The 27,440-nt window shown below is 40.6% G+C and overlaps 2 protein-coding genes across 4 annotated transcripts in view; one reads left to right on the forward strand and one right to left on the reverse strand.

Moving 5' to 3' along the window:
* Window positions 1-1,819, reverse strand: part of ZDHHC3 (zDHHC palmitoyltransferase 3) — a 36,196-nt gene extending 34,377 nt beyond the window's left edge. The window contains exon 1 of the mRNA XM_087769145.1: window positions 1,760-1,819. The gene's annotated coding sequence lies outside the window, so the exon portion shown is untranslated. The remainder of the gene's footprint in view (window positions 1-1,759) is intronic.
* Window positions 532-27,257, forward strand: EXOSC7 (exosome component 7). 3 transcript variants are annotated; one of them, XR_015707291.1, is made up of 10 exons: window positions 532-1,306; window positions 1,556-2,216; window positions 3,296-3,397; window positions 4,103-4,197; window positions 9,946-10,111; window positions 14,601-14,671; window positions 19,353-19,476; window positions 20,394-20,549; window positions 23,698-26,646; window positions 27,158-27,257. XR_015707291.1 is itself a non-coding variant. In XM_087769118.1 (8 exons), the coding sequence occupies exons 1-8, from the start codon at window positions 1,635-1,637 to the stop codon at window positions 23,800-23,802; spliced, it is 1,401 nt and encodes a 466-aa protein (XP_087625244.1). In that variant the 5' UTR covers window positions 1,542-1,634; the 3' UTR covers window positions 23,803-26,886. The 3 variants fall into 3 exon arrangements, 1 of the variants encoding a protein (XP_087625244.1); XR_015707293.1 differs by lacking the exon at window positions 532-1,306 and having other exon boundaries at window positions 1,556-1,667; window positions 1,946-2,216; XM_087769118.1 differs by lacking the exons at window positions 532-1,306; window positions 27,158-27,257 and having other exon boundaries at window positions 1,542-2,216; window positions 23,698-26,886.
* The last annotated feature ends 183 nt before the right edge of the window (window positions 27,258-27,440 follow it).

Consider the following 27,440-nt stretch of genomic DNA (forward strand, 5'->3'; position numbering starts at 1 on the left):
CGGGCGTGCGGGGCGGGGGGAAAGAAACGCGGGTTTTGTGAGGGGAAAAATAACCTTTTCTTAATTTTTTTTTTTCTTTTTCATGGTGGGCTTCACCGCACACCTCCGAGCCCCAGACGAGTTGGGGCATTTGGGGTTTGCAGGTATCCAAAACCCCGCGGCATCCCCACGTACCGCTGCAGGTGGGACCGCGTCCCGGCACCCACCCGTGTTAAAAAAACCAAAACAGCAAACACAACTGGCCGCCTTTTTCTCTGAGAACCTTCACTGTTGCCGTGTGTTGGAAACGGAAATTTGAATGCACGAGGAGGTGCTCTTTAGAGCAAGGGGATGCCTTCTGCCATCCCGGAGGAAAAATAAGCCCAGACCTGGGCTTCTCCGGCCTTTGGAAAACTGCTGTTTGCGTGTAAACAAGATTTGGTAGCTGAGCCTCTGGACTATGCAAGAATTTGACTTGTCATTAAGTAGATTCCAGGCTGGGATGGCAGAGGGAGGGAAAAAAAGGAAAAAAAAAAACAACAAACCACTCTTTCCTTGCAATTGGAACTGTTAGCTGCTGTGGGCTAAGCCGTGAGGCAGGCAGGACTGGGAGCCAGAGTGTCCCCTCCCCGTGCTCTCGCTGGGACTCAGGGTGCACCTGCCTTAACACTGTATTTCAGCTGAGGAATTCACTTTTACAAGGGAGTTTCTAGTTTCTCCTTGCTGTCGTTTGGCTCACGCTGCAGAATGTGAGGATACAAGAATGGCCCTGCAGGGCCAGACGAAGGGTCAGTCTGTGCTGGACGGCAACATTGGCAGGTGCTGTTCAGGGAGAGCGTACGAGCCCGGCACCTTTTCTGCACGGGCACTGCCTTTGCCGGGCGCTTCCCTGGCCTGGGAAGGAGGCCTGGCCCTTCTCGCCTCCTCAGGGTCAGCGGGGAGGGCGAGCTACCCAAGCCTCAGCTCCCGGCTCGGTCAGGCTCCACCGCTGGCTTTCCCTGCTAAGAAGCAGTAAGCGATCCCCACGCAACAATCCTGGCTGCAGAAACTTGACTCCTTTTGGATGCAGGGAAGCCATGGGATGCATCCCAGAAGCGCACCCACTCTGCTAATGGATGTGCAGCCCACTCATGGGAGCAGACCAGCGTTACCCCAAAGTAAAACCTCCAAAACATCTCTCACTCTTCAGGTTTGCTCCCGTCGCATTGCGCTGCCTGCTCAAGTAGGCACAGCCAGAAACGCTCTGTACCTTTGATTGAGCGAGGCGTCTCAGAGAGGAGAGCTAGAAGCGCCTGGATAAACTCTGGCAGTGTGCTGTGTAATCCTGGTAAGCCATGGGTCATCCTCACCCAAGCAAGCATCAGCGTGAAGTCAGATAGCAACTGTTAAAATAATTTGAAAATCACACGCAAGAGCTGTGCAAAAAAAGTGTGAAACTTACAACGTTAACTGCTCGTTGTTATGCAACTTTCAATTAAGGCTGTCAAAAAAAAAAAAACCAAACCCAACAACCCTTAATTATTGTTTTAATATATAGTATGAGATTTTAATTACATTTCCCATGCTGCTTTCCCAGGGATATCTGGCACAGGACCAACGGCACTCTCCTAACGAGAGCGTTTGGTTTCTTCCCTGCTCCTGCACCAGCCTGCCCGATGCGCTGCACCCCGCTCGGACCTTCCTCTGAGGTAAAAACCTCCGCCTTCCCTCGTTTTTCTTGCCGGGTTTATCACTACGCGAGCACCGGGGTATTCTCACAGCCTCCTTCAGGAGCTTTTACCTGGGCACAGGGCGGGCGGAGCGCGGGCACTGCCCCTCCGGTTTACCGCGAGTGTCAGCTCCTTGGAGGGGGCGTTTTTCGGGAGGCGGGGTGCTCGGTGGGCACCAGGCCCAGAGCGCTGCGCCTACCCCCTGTGAAGGCCGCCTGTGGGGGGTTTAACGGCTGCACGCCCCACTTTGCCCGTAGGAACGGGGAAAGACCGCGACGCCAGGTGCCGGGCGGGCGGAACGGCGGCTATGGCGACCCGGCGGCTTTCCCGCCCCGGGCGCGCGGCAGTGCGCAGGCGCAGCGCCTGCCCGCCCTCCCGCCCTGGGGGAGCGGCGGCCGTTGCCAGGAGCGGCGGCGGCGGCGCGCGCGGGTGCCGGAAGCGGAAGAGCGGTGTCGTCCGGCGGCGGCAGACATGGCGTCCGTGGTGCTGAGCGAGGCGGAGAAGCTCTACATCGTGCATGGCGTCCAGGTAGCGGCGGCGGCGGCGGGCGCTTTGCGGGAGGTCCCGCTAGCCCGGGGCAGCGTGGAGGCGGCAGCCTCCGCCCCGGGGAGCGCGAAGTCGTTCGGGTCAGCTCGGGCCGGCCGCGCCTGTGGCCGGTGGTAGCGTTGCCCCGTGAGGTGAGGGGCAGGGCCCTTCCCCACCTCTCCGGGCTTGGTCCCCTGCGAGCAGGTGTGGGGTGGGAACGAGTTGCAGTGTCGGCTGGGGAGGTGGCAGGGAGCTTTCCACTACCTGGTCCCTAGGGGGGGAATCTCTGGGGTAATAATCCAAGCACACTGAGAACAGAGCATCAGAACAGAAAGTAGGCTGAGAACAGGACGTGGATTTGTTATTTCATTTATTGTCCTCCTTTTTCCTCCTCTTCCCTTGCTCTTTCACGAATTCTTGCCCTGGCATAGAGTTTTAGCTGGTCGTTAAGTGAATTCCTTGAAATTGCAAGGAAACGGTGAGTGGACCAAGGAGGAAAAATGAAGGACGTGTGGAGAAATGCTAAAGATAAAAGGACTGTACTTTCTGTGAAGTACAGAAACTGTATTTTACTGCAAAGAAAACTACTTTTATGGGGATGAGCTGTATAGTATTTGAGGGTGCATAGTATCTGTGTTTGAAGTACAAACAGATGAAAGCATCTGGGAGGCCGGTGGGTTATTTTTGTCTGCTGGGTCCTAATTACATATATAAAAGTAGAAACTTGAGTATCCCAATAAAGACCCGTGTTGTGTTGGGTAAAGTACCTTTTAAAGCCAAGACCTTTACACTTTTGTAGTCTGAAGCTTTCTGTTGGAACAGGATGGTAGTAGTGCAGGGGTTCAGGTCTGTCTGCAGAGAGCTTGTTGCAAGCTTTAGATGAATGAGAGGTGAATGGAAAAGTACGGTTCGTTCTGTTGTACTCTTACGTGAAAGTTAGTGATGAAACTGGGAGCTGTTGCTTTTATATTAATTTTACCGCTGTGTTTGGCATAGGAAAAGGAAACTTTAAAATCACAGATTCTTTTTTTACTTTTCATTACTGATTCCCTTAAGTACAATATATTGATTGTTGTTCTTAGGAGGACCTTCGTGTAGATGGTCGTGGCTGTGAAGACTACAGATGTGCAGAAGTAGAAACAGATGTTGTATCAAACACAAGTGGATCTGCAAGAGTAAAGCTGGTTGGTAAATTTCTTAGGGATCACATACCTTGCTGATGCGACTTCTGGTTTATGTGACTAGTTCTAAGATAAGCTGAGGCTATTTGGAGATGGATGTGTGTGTGTGTGTATAATAAAATGTGTGTATGTATAGCATTAACTGAAACTAAGGGTTAAGGAAATAATGACAGGATATATAATTCATTCAGGCTTGCTTAACCTACTTGAGCTAGATTTACTGTGAAGTACCTGAAAAGCATTCAATCTGAACTAATCTACCATTTAATCTTGAAAAAATGAAATTGCTGTTCTGCCTAATCACTGGAAAAAATAACGCTGTTCCTTTAGAGTGAAGCAAAACTACTTCTGGCACATGTTGGCTGTGAAGAAGATAAATATACTGTGCAATATTACAAAGGTTCTGCAGATATAGCTGTTTCCAGAACGAAAGTGATAGAAAAAGCCATGGATATGAAGAGTGTCTTTTTAACCTAGAGAAAGCTAATATTTATGGTGATTATTTGAAGAAACTTCTTAAGCTTAACATTGTTCTTCTAAAGCCTTTCCTTTTTTAAAAAAAACTAATGTGATTTTGAGTTCACTCTGATAGAATGATGGTTGCAGATAACTGAAAGGTAGAAATGTCAGCTTACCATAGATATTTAAATTAAACAAATAGCATTGTGAATATAGTTCTAGTTGTGTGATATGTTTTTGTTTTAACAGGGACACACTGATATCTTGGTAGGTGTAAAAGCTGAAATGGGGACCCCAAAGTTGGAGAAACCAGATGAAGGTTACCTGGAATTCTTTGTTGACTGGTTAGTATACTAGAAGAGAAGGAAATACATCTAATATTTGGAATAAATGACTAATCAGATCTTGCCATTCTTCTGAAGTTTATACCTTCATTCCACTAACCTCCCATAAGGGTCTGAGTAATAGAAACAAGTTCTTCTACTTTTTCAGTAGTGGTTAATGTTCAGAAACTTTCTGCTGGTTCTGCAGATTCAAAATAAGCAAAAGAATAGGAGTTAAGGAATGAAATCAGGTTAAACAAAATCCCAAGTTGCATAGCATCACTGCAGCTGGAAAAGAGTAATGGTTCAATTGTACGTGTGTTTAACACGACTTCGTGACTACAGTGTCAACTGTCTTTTTTACAATGATAGAATGGAAAAAATCTCTTTCAAAAATGAAGTATTCCAGAAGAAGAGAACTGACTGATACAGATTGTACTTTCACTGTACTTAAAGGATTTTGCTTACATTGTCTTTGACAGCAGTGGAAAAAGTTTGAAGGGTGTCTTGTACAAAACCATTTGTTTTAAAAAAAAAATCCTTACTGTAAACTTCAGATGCAAAAGTTAATTAGAAAATTTAATTATCATATTTATCAGTGAATCCGTATTTCATTAACTAAAATGGTGTTTGTTTTTAATCATATTCCTGGCTTTGTGCTACAAATGGACTATTGCTTATCCTTACAGTCTTCATAGTGCTTGAATTATGAGGGAAGCTAGAAGGAAACTGAGACCTCTTGTTTTCAAGTTGCTCTGAGATAGCGCAGTGACATCTCAGTCGTATTCCAGACTGTCTGCTGTCTGAAACCACAGTATCTTGCAGACTTCCTAAAACTGTTCTTTATGAAATAATGTGCCTGGAAAACTCTCATAAAAGCCTTGGCACTGTCAAGGTAGCTGTTTTGCATGTGGCCTATTTTTATTAAAACAAAAAAGTGTTGCTACTCTGACATTAAACTGTTAGTAAAGCTAAGGTATAAGAGCTACTAAGTGTATATCTGATAATCTTTCTGACCGAACTGGCTGTATCTGCCTTAACATTTGTATCTCACGTTATGCAGCCTTTTCCAAGACTGCCTCTATACATCACAATGTACGAGTTAACTGTGGAAACTTATGGTTTGTAGAGGGAAGGACTCGCCTGTGAATTAATGATTTGTCTATGATTACTGTTCAAAAAATATCAGAAAGGAAGATGGTCTTCTCAAATGTGGTCCTGCTGTTAGAGGGGATCTGAGCTTGACTACTTTATAAAACTTGTGTGTGAAATATCCTACACAATACCTGCTTTGTTCCAGTGGTTTCTATATGAAGAAAGTCCAATTACAGCAGGGACATTTCCTTACTAAAACAAGGGGTCTGTGGGGATATTGCAATTCTGTGACACTTCTTTCATTGTAAATAAATGTTAAAAAAAACTTTGACTCATTAGATGAATGTTAGGTTGTATTTTCTGACTGTTTACCTCCTAAAAAGATGGTAGGGAGATGTGCAGCAATATTGTGCAAGGTGGATCTTGTCAGTTCTAGAAATGGGTAATCCTTGCCTTCTGTGACGACACAGACCAAAAGCCTAGATTTTAGAGAAGGGTAGTCACTTCACATGCTTGTGCCGCCAGGGAAAGGTGACCGCTAGCTTCCAGAAAGATCCAAAAGACAAAATGTGAAGTGAGAGCAGCTTGTTCTCTCTAAAGGCAAATGAGATGCTGTCAGTACTCTGATGCTTTTCCAGGCTGCCACTGGGTGGTAGTAACTGAGCATAGTTTGATACACTGCATCTTGTGGTGAAGTTCCTGTGTGTTCTACTTGGTTTTTATATTGTTGAAACTAATAATAAAAACTCAGCCTGCAGTGTTAGCTATCTTAAAATGCTTGTTTCCCAAAACTTTCATGGTTTCTTGTACTGCTGAAAATAATCACTTGCTGGATCATGTATATAATTCTCTGCCCCAAAATTCCATTTCTCTTCATTCTGCTCTGAGTCCTTATCCCGAAATCTGAGAAGCACATTTAGTCCCATTTTGAGACAGACTTTAATGCTAGTCTCTGGAAGACATGATTTTTGGGGCACTGATTTGTGATACTAGAAATTAATTATCATAGCATAAGTCCATGTCGTATGTGATGTCCTTACTGCCCATCAGCACTGGAGGACAGTAATCCCGGTCATTGATGTTGAAAGACTGCTGTGTCTGCTTTTCTCAGGTTTGAGTTTTGGGGCTGTTCTAATACTGACTTGTTAGGGTTGTTTTGGTTTTGGTTTTTGACTGAAGCAAAGATTTATAATTTTCAAAGTGTAAGAAATAAAAAAAAAAAAGGCAGACAAATCTGAATTCCTTGAATGCATTAGTTTGTGGAATTAGGGAAGCAAGGAATATATTTGTCCAAGTCTAGCCATCTGTTCCTCCACTTTGAAGTCCAGACATGCTTTTGTTCCAGCTGGAAGGGTGGGCCTGTTTCATTGGTGCCCGCATGGAAGACTGGATCAGATACGATCTTAAATATTATAGATGGAAAATAGTTCTCAAAATCATAAGAGATGACGGTATTGCAGAACAACCACATCAGCATGCTCTTAGGTGATCCTCAGATACCGTTCTGTTGGGTTTTGTGGGGAAAATGTTAACTTAAAACAAATTTCAGTGCAGTCACTAAAGATACCACTTGGATGGTGGCTGCAGAAAAGGAACCTTTCTTCCCCCTCTCTCCCCTACCATAAACCCGTTATCATGGCAATTACTCTTTGCAGAGGCAAGAGGCAAACTAAGGAGTTCTGAAAGAATGAAATGTCTATACCATTTTTTTTACCATACTTCCTCCATTAAAGATGGTCTGTAGTGGATTTAGCTTGGTTTTCAGAGAGAAACACCATCTAATGCTTGGGTAAAAACTGTTTCAAACTATAAGCAGATATTCTTTTTGGATGGGAAGTGAGGTGGCAGTGCCTGACCAGGCAAAGACCTGAATCAGTAAATCAGTGTTGGTAGAGTTACCAGTTTGACAAGGCTAAATCCAAACCCTTGTCAGCCCAATTTTTTGTAGGGTCATGAGCTTGAATATCATCATAATCATATTAACACAGTTAGACGGCATCTGGACCTGAATTCAGGTCTATCTATTTCTGGGACTGCTTTGGCAGTCCAGATGTGTCATAAATGTGATGTTTTCTGGCTGCTTTCTGGACGGCTAGAATATTAGTGAGGTGGTTAACTTACGGCTGATTCTAAAACAGTGAATCTGCCTTCTCGTTTTAAATGATTGTATGCTTCTTTTGGTGCAAGGATAGAAATCTGGTATTGGTTGCTCGAAGTAAATACAGCTTTAAGTGAAGAATATCCTCTGTGTAATGAAGCCCTTGTATACCAGCAAAATAGCTGTAAGCTTTTGTTGAATTAACTGTTTTATCTCTGTTATAATTACTTACATTGTCGATTATAGTATATTAATGGCCTGAGTAACGGATGGGAAGTACTTAACTACTGTGGGAGAAAGGTTTTGACTGGTAACAGCAAGAGTTTTGAAAGTAGACATCTGTGGTAGAAGCCTCACTGTGCTTTAGGAGTCTTGATTGTTATGCAATGTGACACTGAAATGGTTTGGAAAGTCTTTAAAATTACATTCTGTTCAGGAGTGGAAATTCTGTGCTCCATTTGGCCACTACTAAGTTCTTTCAATGCTCCGTAAAACAAGCTTTTTGGCATTTTCTTTTATTAGTGTGCTAGACAACCCTTTTTTGAATTTTACCCAGTGTAAATTACTGCAATAGCCTGGGTATATTGGGTGGCAGTATTTACCATATAGTTATTATAATAGTACCATGCTAACATTACTTTTTCATTTCACTTTGATTGCAAGGAATCAAAATCTTAAAATAATAATGGAATTAAGATGCAATGAAAGTTGCAATAATATTCCAATTGAGTCCTACGTTCTTCTTACTCGCTGTCAAAGACAGTGGCCATTTATAATTAAAAATGACAACATTTGATAAAACTTCATGTTTAGAAATAATAATGAAGTATAGAGTGAGGTTTGTGTAATTCTTTTCAACTTACCATAGGAGTCATAATGCTTGCATAACCATACTTTGAACAGGATGATGTAAACAGAATGATCTCATTAACTTGCATAAAAGCTGCTTCCCTGGATAAGTGCTTGTTTAATACAACTTAGAGGCCAGACTCCGCATATTTCTAGAATTAAGTTATACTTAGATATGGTCCTATCTTATAAAATTGTTGTCCAATGTTAACGCAACTGCGAATAATATTATGTCACACTTGCAGCGCTTACTCGTGTGGCAAGTGTAGTTTGGAAGCATAGGTCAGTGCTTTACTGGCAGTAATTATTTTTTTGACCATGTATAGTGTTGTCTGGTTATAGAAGCAGCAAATAGCTTCTGTAAAACTCAGTAGCTCTTCCTGGCATTCTGAGTTTTCATCAGTTCTGCAAAAGAACAAGTTGGGAGAATTACTGTGAGGTAAGGATTTCCCTTATAGGTGCTGCAGTCTTGTTGATACAGCTCACTTGATGGTTTAAGTCATACCTAGATAATGTGGATCTTTAGTTGTTGGGTTTTTGTATTCCAAGACTTTGTCTTCTTCTGTATATTTACATTCTTGTGGTGTTCCTGTTGGAAGAGCTAAGAGTTTGTATCATCATATAAACACAGAACATACATGAGAAATTGGCCAGGAGAATACAAGGCTTTGCTGTTATAGATTTTGAATATATCAAGCTACTTATGTGGAACCAGCTCCTTTTTTATGTTCTGTAATGAGGAATTAATCTGGGGGGAGGTCTGAGTAGTTTATTTAAAAACAAGATCTGCAATGTGTGCCATAGGTCCACTGCTTGAGAATGCTCTTGTCCTCTCTATAAACCAGAGGCTGGGTTCAGAATATTTGTTATTTTGCTGTATATGCATCTCTGGACATTTCTGCTCTATTTCATTGTGACTTGGAGGTGAGGTTTTTTGTTTGGTGTTTTTTTTGTGGGTGTGTTTTTTTTTTTGTGGGCCTGTTTTCTTTCATTGTTAGAATTTTGTTCTTAGCTGAGTACAAGGCCTCAGCACCCAAAGACTTACTTGCATGACTGCTCGTAAACAAAATTTGCTATGTTGGAATCAGGGAGTGAAAATCATATGCTTTTGTCAGATCCCTTCTGGAAAAAAATGTTCTTTAGTTGCTGATCTCCATAAGCTGCAGTTGCTGAAAAGAATGAGGTGCTGTCTGTAAATGGCTTGATAGCAGAGAGTACACTCAGTAAAGAAATTACCAATTAAGGTCAAGTGGTCATGTCACTTTAAAAAAAAAAAGTATTCTATTTGTGATAGCATCACATCTTTCTCTTCTTAGCCACCCTCTTATCTTATTAATTTAACATTCAATTCTAACAGGCTGTCTTGTTAGCTATTCTGAACTTCGTACAGATTTCTCTCACTTTTTTATTTTTGAAAGGGTTAAGATGATAGAAGATGAGAGTGCTTAAGAAATAATCCCTGACAGAATTCACCAACTTTAGTATTGTAACTTGGAAACTGAAGATAGTAGTGGAATTTAATTAGTATCAGAGTTTGTAGCAAAATGTAGGTATATTATCTGTATCAAGACATTTTCTTGTGCAAAATGGAAATAACTTCTTTACAGATAGGATGCTTATTCTTGTACAAATAAATCCTTAGGTATTTCTGATGCTTTATATTTAAGAAATGTTCTTTGGGTATTGGCTGCTTCAGAAGTGAAAGTATTTTTTCTTTCTTTATCTAGTTCTGCAAATGCTACTCCTGAATTTGAAGGCCGGGGAGGAGAAGAACTTGGCACAGAGATAGCAAACACACTCTACAGAGTATTTAGCAGCGAGAACAGTGTAGACTTGAAATCACTTTGTATTAATCCCAGAGAGCACTGCTGGGTTCTCTATGTGGATGTATTGGTAAGTAAGGAAATGAAAACTAACATTCAAGGAAGTTTTTCAAGGCACTGACTGACTTAGCATAACCATCTGTATTTTCATATAAAAAAGGTTTCTCATAATGTGATATAAACCTTCACAGCATGGATGGCCATTTTCTTTGAATCTACCTATAATAGTTAATCGCTACTTCCAGCTTGCTCATTTTCTGCTCTTCTTGATGCTGCTGCTCTGCTGCAGAGCTAATAAAACACTGAATACTCCAGATCTCTCTCAGATAAAAATCAGTGACCTTATACTGACAAGGAAATTGCCACTAAAGAAGATTAAACTTTTTTCCAAGCTAGATACAACAATAAGTGTATCATTCTAATTAATGTAAGTTAGCATGGGTGTATGTTAGCCCTAACGTAACTGTCCATCCTGTCTACCTCTTTGCACTATTGTCAGTACTAATTCAGTAAAGTAAAATATAAACTTTCCTGGCAAAAGTTACGTTTGGCCGAGGCACTTTTTGATGAAAGTTGTATGCATGTATTGAATGTAGAAGAGAAACGGAATATTTGTTCCCATTAAAAAATGGAAGATGAATTTTATGCATATAAATCTTGTGCATGCAGCAGCTCAATTTCCATATACTATACTGTATTTAAAGCATGCTGTCATGGGAATTTAATAGAAGTCTGCAAGTCAGACTGTCCTGAGCATTATTTCCAGTTCTTATTGGTCCAAAGTTGAGTTTCTATTTCTCAAATTTGTAACTGAAACTATGTTGAGGGATCTTACTCACAGGAATCCATTAATGTCTATGAAATGATTTACAAAATGTTAAGCTGTATTGAAAAAAAAACCCAAACCCAAATACAGGGTTTTGTTAAACAAAACAGGAACATTCAGACTAAGACGTAAATAAATGTGAAAATTAGTCCATTAGGTGTTTAAAAAGCAGTAGCATGAGCCTAATTATAGTGGATATGGTACATACCGTGACTTAGTCTGCATACAGAATGATCAGATATGTACCACTGCTGAGTGCTTTAACAGTTCTAGTCACCAGCCTGTTGGAGCTTGACATAGTTTAATAGAGAATTAAGTGTCAGTTCTGAGAAATCACACTGGGGCCTTTAGTTACTAGGTAATTACAAGCAGAGGTACAGAATATTAAATGTTGTGCTTATTTAAGCAATGAACTGCTTAACATTGCATAAACACTGCATAAACAAAGACTTTCATAAAGCTGACTGCTGCAGAAGTAGTTCTGTATAGCTTTTGTATGAAGTATAACTGGTCATGATTTGATTCTTCCTGGACAAATTTGTTGATTGTCCACAGCTACAGAGAAAAACAGCCTTGGTATTTTTATGCTACTAGTTGTATCAGGATTATGAACGTCAAGACCTATGTTATGTGATGAATTTTACATTTAGCTTTGTTTACAGTGCCAATAAAGAATCTGTTGTTGGTTCATAATTAGGACTCTAAACTTGATGTGTCTTTTTAATGTCATATTCTGCAGGGATTTTGTGTGTGAGCCATTGAAGAGCTGCTGATATAGTTAGAACAAGATACTCTTAACATTTCTTTCTTATTCTGTTCCCCTGTCTCTTTTTTTTTTTTCCATCCCAGGCCTCTGTATTTTCACATTTTTGAGGTATTTGTACTATTTCCTTTTCTAAATAGAAGGCATGTATATCACATGTGATGTACTTGATGTGGGTGCTTGATACCTACAGATTTTCCTGAAGCTGCTCTTGCTGAATCATTCCTATAGAATTCTATTTTAATAGTACATGGTAGAAGTACGACACTTGTGCTAATATAAGGTACTACAAGTCATATTATTCATCATTTGAGGCAGCCAGATTCTAAATATAACAACAATACTTATTGAGATTCCTTTGGATGATGTTTTCCTTCAGAATTCCTGGAAATTATTCACATTCTTGTTTGTTTTCATAGTTAAATTGGAGGGAAAATAAGCCTTAAATCTGTCGTAAGCTTGAAACTACTGGTACGTTGTGGTCAGGTGGGAAGGGACTTGTTTCAACTCTCTCATTCCAAAAGACAAAAACCCAGAAAGAATGTTATGAACCTGGAGATACTCCATTGCTATGTAATTTAGCCATGCATACTGTGATCAAAGCATCTATATTCAGCTCCTATGTGTAAACAAAACTTGAGATATGCAACCTGAAGAGAGAAATTAGTATGTTTTGCATAGTCATGCAGCTTATTGATTAAAAACATCTCTCAAGTACTTTCTAGTGGCCAATGTACTTGGGAGGTGTTACAATTGTGTACAGTCAGACTGGAAAGAAAATAACTTCAACTATACACACTACAAAGATGCAGACATATGGACACTTACAGATATGTTTCAAAGGTCAAGAATATATACCTTGAACTTTCAAAGTACATGCATTCTTTTTTATAATAGAAGGTGTTCCAGTTCCAAAGAGTAGCTCATGAATGTGGAGATACACAGTACTGCAAAACTATAGGCCTGTTCTCACCCTTTCTGTCTTTCCCTCAATTTCTTTCCCCTTCTAAGTCACGGATGTCAGAAATAAGCTTTTAGGCATTTTTGAGGGTGTTTTTGATACGTGTATAGCCTTTTCCACAAGATTTGCCCCAGCAGCCTGCAGTACTGAGCATGGAGAATCAAAGTGTGCAATCTCTTTTCATTCCCTACCCAATCACAGTACATTGTGTGTTGGGGGGCGCATGAGATTCTGTTGAAATCTTAGCAGTTCGCTACTGAGCATCCCTCAGAGGATTTCCTCATCTTTTCTATTCCCCGCCCCCCCCCAGTTTGGAAAAAAACCCCAAAACTTAGAAATCTCTCCTTTTGGAGGAAAAACTTCTTTGAATAAGCAAGGTCTACAATGTTTTCTCTTTTTTTTCCCACCCCTGATAACTTTTTCATTTGTATATCAGTAAATTAAAAGCAGTCGTTTCTAAAGACTCCTTTGCTTCCCACAACTCACAGCTGTGCAGACTTTCTTAGCCTTAAAAAAACAAAACAAAACAAAAAAACCAAACAAAAAAACCCAGAAAAAAATAATAGAGGGGGATCTCAGTACAAGGTGCTTCAGCTGAGAAGAGAGTGTTCGGTTCTTTTTGGAGGAATTGTTGTACCATGCTTGATACAGGCTGTGTTCCTAGCCTATAGGTGCCACTGTAATACAGATAAGGCTTTAGAACAGCAGCCTGAACATAAGCCTAGCAACAGTACAGGCACATCCCATTATTGTGTTTTAATAACAAAGATACTGTGGGGCTTATTGTGTTATCCAGTAAAATCCAATAATGACTGAAAGTGGCAAGTTAACCTCTTTGTATCCAGCAGCTGTTAGCAAAGAAATAATTTGATCACCTTCATATTTAGCTTTCTATCCCAACTTCTTGTCATTCTTTTTACACAATTCAGTCTGTCTTCATAAAAATAAACTGTCTTTCCAGAATATCTGATTTATGATTTGCTCCCAGTGTGGGAGTTTATCTCATTCTTGAATAGATTTTGAAGAACAAGCAATGCAATCAGTGTTGCAAAACTTGTTTTGCTCTCATACAGCATAGACTGCTGTAACGGAGGAGCATCCATATGTTCTCGCTGAAGTAGTTTCAAATGCTTGCTGGGCATGTGTGTGTTCATAGAATAGTACTGGCGGCTCAGAGTGGAGCTTATCAGAGAACTAACACTAGACTATGGCCAAATACATCTTTGAGTTGTCTGTCAGCCTATAGAAGGTATCAGTGGTTGTGGGAGCCCTGCCTTTTTATGTAGTATGCAGTGCTGTTCTTCTGATCTTCACGGGAAGAAACTGAGCTAGACTCCCTCCACACACTTTAATTCAAATGATAGTGTTATCAACAAGTAGACTTTGACATCAAGATTTCCTTAGGTCCTTCTCAGCTACAAGACAAACCTGCTGGTGACTCCCTTTCCATGAAGAATAGAGAACAAATCATGATGTGCCTTCGTAACTATACCTTGTATAACTAGCTTTTCATACCATGTTCTGGGTGACAATTTGCATTGCTTCTTTGAAAACGATTCTACCAATTGGGTTTGTCCAGCTGATATTTAAAAAAGACTCCTCTTTGAAATAAAGTATAGAAAATAGATCGGCTTGATTTAACATTAAAGAATGAATGTGGTGAGTTTATAAAAAGTATTCTGGTCATAGTCTAGTTCAGAGCCTTAGCACAAGAAGAGTAAGAATAGTGGTGGTTTCATTTCAGCTGCTATTATTAGATTTTATAATTAATTTTATTATGAAGTACGTTAACTCTTCTATTTTGCATGTATAATGCAGTTAGCTGAAATCTTAATTTCCTATCTGTTGTTTATTTTCATAGATAGGCTTTAAAGACAACTTTGTTTTTTAAAAACCTGTTCTGGTTCTTCATTTTGTGCCGTTTCAAGTAGGTTTAAGTAAAATAAAGACTTGGTTTAAAGGCACTAGCCTGATTTTCTTTTAAAGAGATTCTTTTTTTTCCTCCCCAGCTATTGGAATGTGGTGGGAACCTCTTTGATGCAATCTCAATAGCAGTGAAGGCAGCTCTCTTTAACACAAGGTAGAGTACAAATCTCATTTCATGTGAGTGGAAGTGACATGGGAAGTGAAAGAGAAGTACTCTCTGTGAGCTAAGCATTTTTAATGCTTAATTATTTAAATAAGAAATACCCAAGGCAACTTGCATTCAGATACAAGGCAGTCCGTTTGCATGCAAATAACATGAACTAATTACTTTAATTCAGTTTCTAATACTCAAGTGTCATACTGCATTATATGCACAGTCAGGTTCACAATATAACTTTTGTTCTGTAGCCAGATCCAGAAAAAATTGTCTTGACCATATGGTTTTGTTGCAAGTAGTTGGAGGCCTTTGTCTTGATGCCTTGTGGGTTTAAAATAAGAAGTATTTACTGATATGTGATGCTCCTGAATAAGAAGCCCTCTGTCAATGTGACTACTGGTTTGTAACTAGCCCTGTTTTCCCACTTCTGATGTTCTTTCTCGTTAACTGTTAGTCTAAAGCTCTTTTTAAAACTAAGAGGAAAAAATGGTGGTGAGAGATTGTGGGGAGGGGGAAATGACGTGTCTTTAAAAGAACTTTGCCCCATGCATTTTAATTCAAAGAGTGGAAGAACAAAATCTAGTAGAATGATTGATGCAAGTGCTCTGTGTGTGTTTTAATGATAACATTCAAGAATATTTTTTCTAATGTTTTTATCTTCTTGATCTGTAGATGAAAGGGAATACAAAGTTTTGTAGCACCCTTGAGAAAGAAACTAGTGAATGGCTTTGCTAAAAAACTTAGGTAGCAAAAGTAGCTGGAAGAGGTGCAAAAGTTAGACTCTTACAGGCATAAATGTTTTGAAAGTGGATGTCAGATTGTTCTTCAGCTGTAAATTAGAGATCTGCTAAAGTCACTCACATAGTTCTGGCTTATTGATCAGGGAATTAGCACACAGCACTAAAGCTGGAAAAGTACATGCAGGAGGAAGGAAAATACGCTTTTGAAGACAGGCAGTATAGCAGGATATAAACCCTTCAAAAGGCGATAAGGGGAGAATCCATCTAAGACTACTTCTATATATTGCTGAGAAGTTTCCCATGTTAATCAAGTTCTCAACAGTAACTTTTAACAGTAGATTGTTTATGCAGCATTAAAAAATACTGTCACAAATGTAATGGCTCACAAAAGAGTTGACAGTACACTAAAGGGAAGAAATGCCTATGTCTCTGTGTGTGGGCTGCCAGGATGCAGAAGTTGTATAGTTAAAACAGTTGCTCCTCTGTGAGTTGTTTTGCAGATCCAAGGCACGTACTTTATTTGCAAGATAACTAGGTCTTTTTTCTTATTTCATCCAGAATCCTAGCTCTGAATAAAGAGAGAAGATCATATAAAAAGTAATTCAAATAAAAAAATAAATAAAAGGAAATCTGTTGCTTTGGGAACATGGGCAACATGAAGAGTGTAATTGTTTTAATGATTTTGCTTTATTTTTCTTCTTCTGAAAACTGCCTCTTTTGTATAATCTTTAATCTGTGGGCAACCATCCACAGTTTTGTGGAAGTCAGCTATCAAATCAACATGTGTTACCATATGACATAACACAGAGCCTGTTGATTTTTGACCTGTGAAAACCCTGTCTATTGATTTGAGGAGGGATTGCTAGTCCATCTATCTCATATGAACTCAGAGAGTCAAGAGGTGAAATTCAAAGTGAAAACCTGTTGTCCTCATTCACTATTCCTCTCCCTTTCCTTTGGTACCTACTAAGTTTTCTTTGGATTGACACAAGGTTGTTTAGAATAGCTGCCCTCTCTCCATAAAATATTGTCCCAGCAAGACAAGATATCAGTTTGAAGATCACTTCAGATTAAGTGTTCTGAACGTCGCTTGACATGTGTGTCCCTCTTTGAGTCTTACTTGCCTTTCATAATCTGTTTACAAACAGGTTTTTTTTATAAGTGTTTTCAGATCTTTGTCAGCCGTGACTGCAGCTTTGGAACCAAGAGCAGGGAGCTCAAGCTGCTGGGTTTTTTCTGAAGCTACAAATTTTTAGATGTTCAGATAGGCATTTGAAAACCTCAGCTTCATCCTTAAAATCTTGCTCTAACCATTTTTGCAATAGCTATGGACACATATCTATTTAGGACTTTAGGACTAAGTAAATGCAAAATCGTAACTTAAGGAATTTTGCGCAAGAATTAATGGGATTTAAATCCTTTGTATGTCTGACCTGACTCATCGTATCCTCTTCAGGCATGGAACAATGGCAATATGACTGTTTTAGGGGGAACATTTACTCCTTGGAGTTTTGTATTGTTCATTATGTTCTAAAAACTATAGCAAGATCATGTGCAAAAGATACCAGATATCAAACTTTCTTCTTAACTGTCTCCACGGTGCTTAAGGCTGGGTTTATCCATGATCGAAGTAGATATTGCAAAATGCGCAAGTAGCTACTGTGTCAGGGCTTAGCATTAAACTTGATCCTGTGGAATGTGCCTACTTGCGACCGAGGCAACAGAAACCAGGCAAGTTACAAAAGCTACAGAGTTTATAACACAATAGCCTTGCAGATGTCGTGGTTTTTTTGCTGGGCAGCACGGTAGAGGCAGAACTGATGGCTGCTTGCAAGGGTAGAACTGGTTTTGTAGTTGTGAAATCTGGGTCTGCAGCACACAGAAAACAGCATTGTTCGTTATGTGACTTAAGTCCTGCTGTACAGATTTCTGCCCTGATTAGTTGCAGGAATCAAAACAGAAAAATAAAAGTTGCAAAGTAAACATGTACAGCTAGTTCTTAAGATAAATCTTCATAAGCTGGGAGAGGAAATCTCAAGTTTTCCGGAAATGCTCTTTGCGCTACGCTCTCTTTGCCTAGTTTTTTTGTGTATATACCCCCTTTTTATGCAACTATGATGCTTGTGTCTGATCAACTATCTTTTTGCTTCTGCAATAGTTCATTTGTTCCTCTCTCATCTGTTCTTGGCCAAAACAGCTCTTTGCAGGGATTTTTCAGGTATTAATTCTGGCAACTTTTTCTTGCAGACCAAACGTTGCTCTGGTTTCATAGCTATTTTAGGATGGAGTTAAAAATTGCTTCATCTCTCAGATTTTCTTGAAATCTTCATTCTTTTTTTAAGCACTGCTCTGGCACCTACACTTCTTGTCTGGGCTGTTGTCCAATGTTCTCCATTGTCCTGCGTAGCTAGAGGGTTGGTCACCTTGTGACTTTATTCCATCACTTTTTAATGGAGTATTTTTAACTTGAAAACAGGCTTTGATACATTTCCAATGGGTTGTTATGTAACTCTGCAAAGCGTTTTGAGTTTCATTTCAGGGAAAAGTACACATCTTAGTTGTTCTGCTTACTGAAAGTTTTAGTTATAGCTTGGCTCAGGCCAATGTTCTTGTAGGGAATTTATTCTCACTGAAACAGGGTTAGCTGTTGTGAAGTACTTGCCTCTAGGACTCTTAGCCACAAATAACTAAAATACATTTCCAGGGAACAACAAAAATCACTTTGCGTTGGTGGGGGAAAAGTTCACTAAATCAGTCCCTATCTCCTTTTCTTTTAAAAGAGATTTGGTACAGAACGTGTAAAAGAATGTAACCTCCAGAGTCTAGTTGTAAAACACAACATTACTGTAAAAGCACTAATAAAAAAACAGATTGTGGTTGCATTCCACGTGGTTACTGAAGTCAGCTTTCTAGGGATGTCTTGAAATAGTTCATGTTTCAAGTGCAAATGTGCGAAAGTGAGAGCAGTATGGTTGAGCTGTGTGTGGGTTTTACTGGCCAGTAAAGCAAAGTCTCTCAGTCAATACTCCATCCCAGTGGGCACCTGGATAAATGAGGGTATATAAGACACTGAGGTTCTTGGCTTTTTGAGATACCATCTTCTGCTAAATTGTTTTAAATTACTTTATTAATTGTGCTAAGAAAGCTGCCTTAAATCATCCTGTAAAACTCCCATTAAATGACTATAACAAATACAATATACATATCGCTGATAAGGAGCCCGTCTAGCTCATTTGTGAGAGAGCTTGTCACTCACAATTGAGAAGAAAGCATTTCTTGGGTTTGTGCCTGGGTTTTTATCCCTGATGGTTGCTTTTGTGTATCTGTCCTTAGAACAGTAGAGTCTTCCGGCTTCTTAAAGAATGAGAATATCTTGCCAATCTTCCCATCTTTTTAAAGAGAAAGGATTCTACTAATATAATCTTTTTCCTTTACCCCAAGACTCCTTAGTGTCATTCTTTCCTGAACAGCTTTACAACTTGTATTTGCTACCGATGTCACAGCTTTGCCAGGCAATGCAGTTGCTGTAATTCTGACAACTGTACTGCTGTCTGCAAGGTTGGGAACCACAGTACAAAAGGATTCAGTCTTGGTAATTTATCTCCTGTATGTCCAGACAGCTGTACAAAGAATTGTCCAGAATTGCAATTGTGCAAGTTCCAAAAGAATTTCTCCCCATATATTAGTGTAAAAACCAGTTCAGATTCTAACCGTTTGAATGATGTAGATACGATGCTCTTATCCTAAATATCTTCCCGCTTACGCTGTTTTCTTCCTAGTCTCAGTGAGTGAGTTGTTAATACTTTGATAATTTTCTGGATTTTTTTCTAAACATTTAGCCTCATTTAGAGGAAAGGGCACTTCTTGGAGTTGAGACTGTATGACACCTGTATTCGTTATCTGTTCTGACAATGATTTTGCACATTGTATTTCCAAAGAATACCCAAAGTGCGTGTTCTGGAGGATGAAGAAGGCTCTAAAGAGATTGAGCTGTCTGATGACCCTTACGATTGTATTCGACTTAATGTGGATGATGTGCCCTGCATTGTCACACTAAGCAAAGTAAGCCTGACAAATTTCTGACCTTCTACCCTAGAGGCTTCAGTTTCTATGAACTTCATCTGCCGTTTATTTTTTCCCTAGAGATAAAACTTGTGTTCAGAAATGGTCAGTGTCCACTATGTATATATTTGTTCATCCCTGGCCTCCTAATTAAGAAGAACTTTTACTGAATAAGGTTTTTTTTTTTCACCTCTGACTTGCAGATTTCTACATGATGCGTTGTTAAAATGCATCTTCTTGCATGCAGAAGAGTTGTTTATTTTTCGTCTGCTCCTTGCTCAACATCCAGAGCAGCAGATGCTTCACTATGTTAAAACAAATGGGTATTGTTGTGAAGCACAGAGGCTGTGTGATCTGTCTGGAGTTACACAACGAGTATTTGTTGCTGGGGACAGAACTCTGTTTTCATGGGTGCAATACTGTCCTTTCCTTTGAAACAGGTTTTTGTTTTCCTTTTCCATATATAGCCCACAACTAACACAGTTGATTTGCTGGATGCTGCGTTTTCCAATGTAAGAGTTAATGATTTGCTTAGTTACCTGGAAGTTTGTCTGACGTATCTTTTGAGCAAGTTCCCTAAATAGCAGAAAGGTCACCACTGAGGTGGGGGCTCACCTGAGTCTCAGGATGTGTAGTTTTCACCTAGCGGGGAGCAAAGTCCATGCTTGGCGTTGAAGGGAAAGGGGAATCTGGAGTTTCATATAGATGAAAGGATGGTCAGAGAGGGAAACAGCGTGAACTAGTGACATGCTTTTCTCACCTCTGTTATATACATACACATAATTTGTCAATTCAGTCACATGATATTAGGATGGGAGGCTGTAGATAGCCAACAGAGCTGCTACTCACAGTTTAACTTCTTAATAAAGAGCTTAGACAACTGCAAACTAATACGTTGTTTTGTCACTAACTTACAGATTGGATATAGGCATGTGGTGGATGCTACCCTTCAGGAAGAAGCCTGTTCTTTGGCCAGCCTGCTTATTTCTGTGACCAGTAAAGGCGCCCTCACTTCTATGAAGAAAGTGGGGAAAGGTAGCCTTGATCCTGAGAGTATTTTTGAAATGATGGAGGTAAGGAGTTTTGAGCAGTTACTGATGATACTGAATGAAACTGGATGGACTGGAACTTGAGTATATGAAAAGCTGCAGTAAGGACTTTAAGAGCAGAGATCCTGGTGCTTTTATTAGGTGTACAAGGGACTTGCTGAAGGTCACAGATAGTTCCTTTGAAACAGAACCTAATATGAATGGAAGTTATCTAAAACTTTTAGATGCCTGAAATGTATGGTACTGACAGTTGTTTCAGTCAAGTACCTCACAGCTGTAAGACTGCAAAGCTTAAGTTGATAAACTTTGAGAGTATTTATAGAGAACATGTTCCCCCTCTCATTGTTTCCCTTAAAGACTGAAGAACAAAACCTCTAACATGGTAAAGTCCCTATAGAAGGAGAGATGGTACTTAGAATTGCTAGCGCATGGTGTTCTCTTCTAGCACAACTCATTTGTTTTATGATAAGCTTACTGTTCTCATTTTACTGTTGTTTTTCTTTGCTCCTTTCCTGGGTTTCTGATCTGCCCCTACTCGATGAAAATACTAGTATCTGGATGTTGTTCACATCCACGTAAGAATTCCATTTTAAACCTTCTATCAGGCTCTTCTTAAAACTGTCTTCCAGTATAAATTCTCATGCCTGGGTTTGGCCTTGAGCATGAGACAAAACTGGGTTTTGAACTTGGAGTCAGAATGAAAATGAAATACTTCAGACTGGCTCTGTTTCCTAGAGATCCAGAACTAATTTCAGCATGGCTGTAGTGAGGAATGCAGAACTTGGAGCCAAGCTGGAAAACAGTTGGTCTCAAGTGGAAATTACATGCTGAGTATATATGGCACTTCATTGTTTCATGATGTCGATCCAGAGTGCTAATCTTGGTGGTACTGGTGAGCTTTTTATTTGCATCCAGAGAGGTCACTTTTCCCCCTTATCATCTGCATAGATGTGCAGAGGGGGATTATCTCTAACTTGGCATCCTAAAGAAACCACACTTCCTATGGACATCTGATGTGTCTTCCTTGATGGATTTTGTGTCCAATTCTAACTAAATGTCATAGAAGACTTGAGATTTTGGGTCTAGGGCTGTTACAGAGAGATGGGTGCTTAAGTTAGATACAGATTTGTGGTAGAAGCTGGCCCACATGCAAATTATCTGCAGAAAGCTTTGATTGGAGCCTCTATTTTGATCACAGATTTTGCTCTACGCTGAGCCCTAAATAGGAAATTAACTTCTGCACTTCCATTGTATAGCCTGCTCCCAAAGGCTGTGCTTGGGATTATACAATGCTCATCTAAACACTCATCAGAGATGCATATGGAAGGTAACCATAGGAAATCTTCAAACTGTCCTACTCTGCTTAAGAGCTTTAGTGAACTTGTCCCTACTTGTTGGTGCAAGGAGTTAAAAGCTTAAGCTGATCGATCACCCAGTGAGTTGTGCTGTCTCACTTGCTTTGGAAGAAGTCTTCCCTGCTGGGTGGTGAGCAGTTTGGAGGAGTGAGGGATAAAGCTCAGAGAGAGAAAACCAAGATGTTTTCTGGGAGGTCAGAGATTATCTGTTTGGCCCTGCCTCAAACTCAGCAGCCTGATTAGGATACCAAGAAAAATAAAAAAGCCTGGGAATGTCCAGTGGAGGAGCTGCATAACCCTTGCTTGACACCTCCATTCCCTAATGATTTGGCTGCACGTCAGAGAGTGTTCAGCTTTCCCTGCCTGGTAGAGAACAGATGTTCCTAGGATATATCTCTTAGGAAGGCAGCTTCATGGGAAAGTTTTGGGAAGCTGCCAGCATTAGGCTTTTTTTACTGAGTTTATGATCCAATCCATAAGACAGGCAAGCAGGAAAAAGATGGCAACAGCGTTGTGTGTTGTGTCGATACTGAAGCTCTGCACAGTTCCCATTCACTTTGACCTGGTGTGAGTGGTGATGTCCTACGTTTGAGAAGACTGCATAAAGTATATCACCCCTGAGGACTCCAGGCTGCCGCTGTGATCTTTGTCTCAGTGCAGAGCTGTAACAATTCTCATGTGTGCCCACCTTTATTTAGCATGACTCATAGCATCTAGGATTGACAGCTACCCTGCTGCATCAAAGCTCCTTCCAAATTTCCTTTGGTACTATGGGCCATATTCTGTCACCTCGCTCTTTGATTAGAAATTAGAAAAAAATTAGGAAAAACCTTTTTTTAAGGTTTGTGCACCCACAGTGTCAGCAGTTGTCATCAACAGGTGCAAGAGAGCTTTGTGGTCAGCTGTATGGCAGGCATAGGCTTCGTTACATAGATCAGGAGCTAATAAACTCAGTTTAATATAATCTGTCTTTGGCTTTTTAGGGACAGGTGGGCTCTTTTCATTTCTGTATGGAGTCAGTGTTTCAGGTCATTTAGAGAAACCCTGGGAAAGCTCTAACAGGCACCACTGCCTTAAGACCTTTATTTCAGCATTGCCCAATGTTTCCCTGTCCTGCAGCTTCCACAGTACAATTGTGCATGTGGGAAGAGTAGAGGCTGGTATCGGAGCTAATCCTGGTGGTTTTCCACTGCTGGAGTTAGTTTCTCTATGGAAAACCATCTGTTAACTCCTTTAAGGTCCTTGGACAGTAAAGAATTGCACATCATAACGAAGGATCTGCCCACAGACTGATTTGGTGATGCAGCCAGTGTGCATTTTGGGCTTCTCTGGCCACATGAGAGAGTGTTGAGCTGGTCTAAATTCAGTCTGCTGATTCTGAGCACATTCAAAAGAGTTTACTGAACTTTGTATTAGGTGGCTGCTTTGCTGGTCAGGTATCTCTTGTCTTCTGGCAGCTAGCATATTGCTGCATATTGCGTGTGCTGGCTAATTTGAATGTGTGCTTGTGCCTCATGTGAATTTAATTGGTATTCCTGGGTGATCCAGCAGCGCACAGATATGGTGTTAATGATCATGGAATGTTTCTCTGATGAATGGGAGCGCTGCCTTTATGTGTACATTTTTCCAAAACTTAAATTAAAATGAAACTTCCACCACCGTTATTTTTCTGAATTAAAAGCATGTTTTTATTATACCAGCTGGTGTATATTAATCATGAAAGGGAATATATTTGTCAAAAGGAAGTGTTCCATGAGGGTTGTCTTCCTGTTAATAAGCATATGTCTCAGATTTGTTTTGCTTTCTTTGCATTGCAGACGGGAAAAAGAGTAGGCAAGTCATTGCACATAGCCCTTCAGAAGATTTTGGATGAAGAAGAGAGCTTGGGGACCTCACGGCAGAAAGTTGGATTTCTAGGATGAGTTTTTATTAAATGTTCAAAACTGGTTTTAATTGATTGTGCAATCTTGTCAGTTTGTATATAGAAAAAGGATATTTTTTGTTCCAGTACCTTTATCCTTCTGGCTAAGAGGCTTTTAAAATGTTACTAAGCATAAAGCTAGCTACAGTTAAATGCAAATGAGCAAATTTGAGATACTTTCCATATGGGTAACTGTCCACACCTAGGAAGTGCACCAGCAGCGATTGATGCAATTGCCTGGGAGGTGCTTGAGCCTGCTTTCAAGAGTGACTGGTGTATATTCCACTTAATTCTGTTTGTGTGTTCCACTTCTGCAGACCAGCTGCTGTGTTCTAGAACATATATGAGGATGTCCTCGGTACAGCACAAGCCAGGTTTTGGGCCTCTTGAAATTTTTTTTTTATTCCCCAGCCAGATGAGAACAGCGCTTTGTGGAAGTCTTCCTTTAAATTATCTTACTTTTCTTTAAATAAAATGTGGTTAGATTTTACTATAAATACAACGTGGTCCAAAGTTTCTAATTCATATTTTAAACCAAGATTTCTTTGCTTACTAGAGCTCTGCCTATCCCTTTTGCCAACAGGTACAATAGTAACCTAGCCAAAACCTCTCATGGTGGCTAAGGAGAAGGGGCATGGCTAAGGTAGAAGGGGAAAATAAGTTAATTTTTTAGGAGTTTGATAATTCAGCTGGGAAAGCATAGTGGCTGTCAGTAATGATCCTTCACAGGGAAAGACAGAAGATGGCAGATAAGGTATGCAATCAGGTTGTATCACCAGGTCTTCAAAGCAGTGGATTCCCTCCCTACATCAATTGGCTGGCCCAGCAAAGAGTAAGCTATTTGGCAGGATAGGAAGAGACAACAGGTGGAAGAAGTTGAAGGAAAAAGTTGATTTTCAAGAAGTTAATATTTCTGCTGCAAGTGTTAGAAGGATCGTTTTGAACAAACGTTATGGCAAAAGCTACTACAATAATCCAGGAATCATTTAGCTCTTACTCAAGCAGTGTTTTCTGAATTTCCAGATTAAGAACATTCTCTTGTCTGGAATGTGTTTGATGGGGAGAAGGGGAAGGTTTATCATGATCTAATTAAAATATATGGTGTACTTAAGGTCCCCCAATTTCTTCAGCCCTTTTCCTAGAGCTCACTCACATAATTATTCAAGGTGACTGCAATACTACTGTGTATTTCAGATATGTGTTGCCACTACTATAACAAGCAGGCAGGTTAAAAAAAAAAAAAAAAGAAAGAAAAAATAAATTGTCCCACAAAATTTGCCCAGGATGTCTATTTTGAAGAGGTGGGTTTTTTTCCAGTACCTTGAGTAATGAGTTATGTATGTTATGATAGTGCTATGTAGTAATACAGGCAAGAAGTGACAATGATTATATATATCATTTTTAATCACTCCAGTAGGGTTATTCTATGTGAAGCAAAGACTAACCCGACATCAGCTTTACAGTAGCTGTGATCCATTCCTTGCCACGCAAAGCTACTTGTAACAACGTAGAAAGAAAGAAAACTGAAGGGATAAAAACCATTTACAGTACCTTAGGCTTACCACAGGCAGTTTTTGTTTAATGTTTCAGAAAATGGTTAACCTAAATGAGGATTGCAAGTCTTAAACCACAGTCATTCTCTGAATAGCTGTTGCCTATTTTATTACAGATTTCTAGTTGCTTACCAAAAGGCTGCCCAGAGTTACTTCCAGGGCGAATTTTGTAACATGGTAATAATAGTGTATTTCTATATAGCCTTCCAGCTGAAGGATCTCCAAGCGTTTTGCAAGTTACATCATTTAAGATGCGTCTTGTCTCCTCTCCAGATGCTTTTAATTTTAAATTGATTAATATGAATGAATATATTTGCATTCCCTCTCCACTTCTTACTAAGGATGGCAAATATTTAGCCCATCTGAGATCCAGGCTATGTGCTCAAGATACCTAAAAAGCAAATTCTTGCTACCTGGGCATCTGTGTCTGCTGCTAGCACAGGGAAACCTGTGGAGCAGCTGTGTATGAAAAAAATGGCTACCACAGACACAAAATACTTGGTACCAAGTACTTTCTGAGAGTGTAAGTGTAAATTAACATGGTGCAAGTTTCTGCAGCGCCTCCTCTAACCACGCATGTCCTCCCCCCAGGTCTTCTGTAGCTGTCTAAGCAGGCACAGAATGAATTGGGGGTCTTCAAGGGGTCCTATTCCTTCCACCCTCACTCCCTCCCATCTGTTGGCATTGAAAAGCAGTGGGGTGGAGTGTGGCCCCAGTTCAGACTGGGGCTGCTTCTACCCCTGAGATATAAATAATGAGCCTGGCCAAAAGTATTACACAGCTGCTAGTTGGTCTCAGCTGCCCCTGGAGGTTTGCTGCTACCAGTTCATATCCCAAGTGGATAAACAAAGCTCTGACAGGGGTAAAAGGGCCTACAGCTCTTCTGGTTGTTACAACATCTGCCAAGGAATCTTTGAGACTGTGGTTCTCAGGCATGCTAAGGGCTATGCTGCCCACTTCTATTTTCTTAGCTCTCTTTAACCCCTCCCTTGCATCCCAAACAAAAATAGCAGTTAGATTTTTAATAGAGGCTTCAACTGAGACTGCTCCTGTTCCCATCTGGGCTGGTGGAAAGTTCCATGTGTTGCTGTGCAGATATTGCCACGTTTTCATTGACTCGAGTCCAGTAGAACTAAGAGGAAACATCTGCGGAGCGGGATAGCTCTCTGTTTGTCCCAGAAATTAATTGCTTCTGCTGGGAGTGTCAAGAGGCTGAAAGCTGTGTACTAGACATGAGGAGTCTAGCAACTCCTGCTAGGCTTCTACTTGTGTTGCCTAAAATGCACCTAGCTGTAAGTTACCTTTTTTTTTTTTCTTTTTTTTTTGTTTTCTTCCCCCATGTATCCCAGCCTAAAGGTCTGTTTGACAGGGACAGCCCCCTTGAAGCAGGAGAGGGCAAGGCTGTAGGTCAGTGGACCTGGCTTGTTTGCTTCTCGTGTTCCTCCAGATCTGTGTTTACGCTCAGGGTGATGCACAGCAGATTTACCAAGCCCAGGAATCCCATCAGCCAACATTTTGCAACTACAGTAATGGTTCAACATTGCAATTGTGTAGTTTGGGGAGGAGAGGGGCCCTGGGGGCGGGGGTTGAGGCAACGGGGAGGAGAGGGGCTATGCCACCCGCAGTTGGGCTTTATGGAAACTTGCCTCAGCACAGCCCATTGTAAAGACAAGTTAGCGGGAGCCAGAGCTCACTCATGGCTCCTGTGAGACTGGAGTGTGCAAGTCTCATTTTGAGGGACTCAGCGCCTGGATTTGACATAGATAATATCTTATGGAGTTTCTGCATTTTCTCTGTAAATAGGAATTAACTGGGATTTACCACCTCCTGCTAGGACTGCCTCCAACTTTTCTTTTAAACTTCAGCAGATGCCACTGCCCTCCTCAGCAGAGGGATGTTCTCCAGCCCTGCTGTGGCACTGGTTTACTTTGCCTGTAGTAAGCAGCCACGGAGCCCCAGAGCGGGGGGAAGAAGTCAGCATGCTTTGGTAAGACCTGGAAGGAGAGCACACCAGTCCTTACCCCAGAGCCTTGTTCCCTCCTTTCCTTTAACACGCTTGTGCAAAGCGCAAGAGCAGACCTGCAGC

Source organism: Nipponia nippon, unplaced genomic scaffold (genome assembly GCF_047370975.1).
Source record: "Nipponia nippon isolate SJK-2023a ecotype South Korea unplaced genomic scaffold, ASM4737097v1 scaffold_1, whole genome shotgun sequence".
In the NCBI taxonomy this organism is placed as follows: domain Eukaryota; kingdom Metazoa; phylum Chordata; class Aves; order Pelecaniformes; family Threskiornithidae; genus Nipponia; species Nipponia nippon.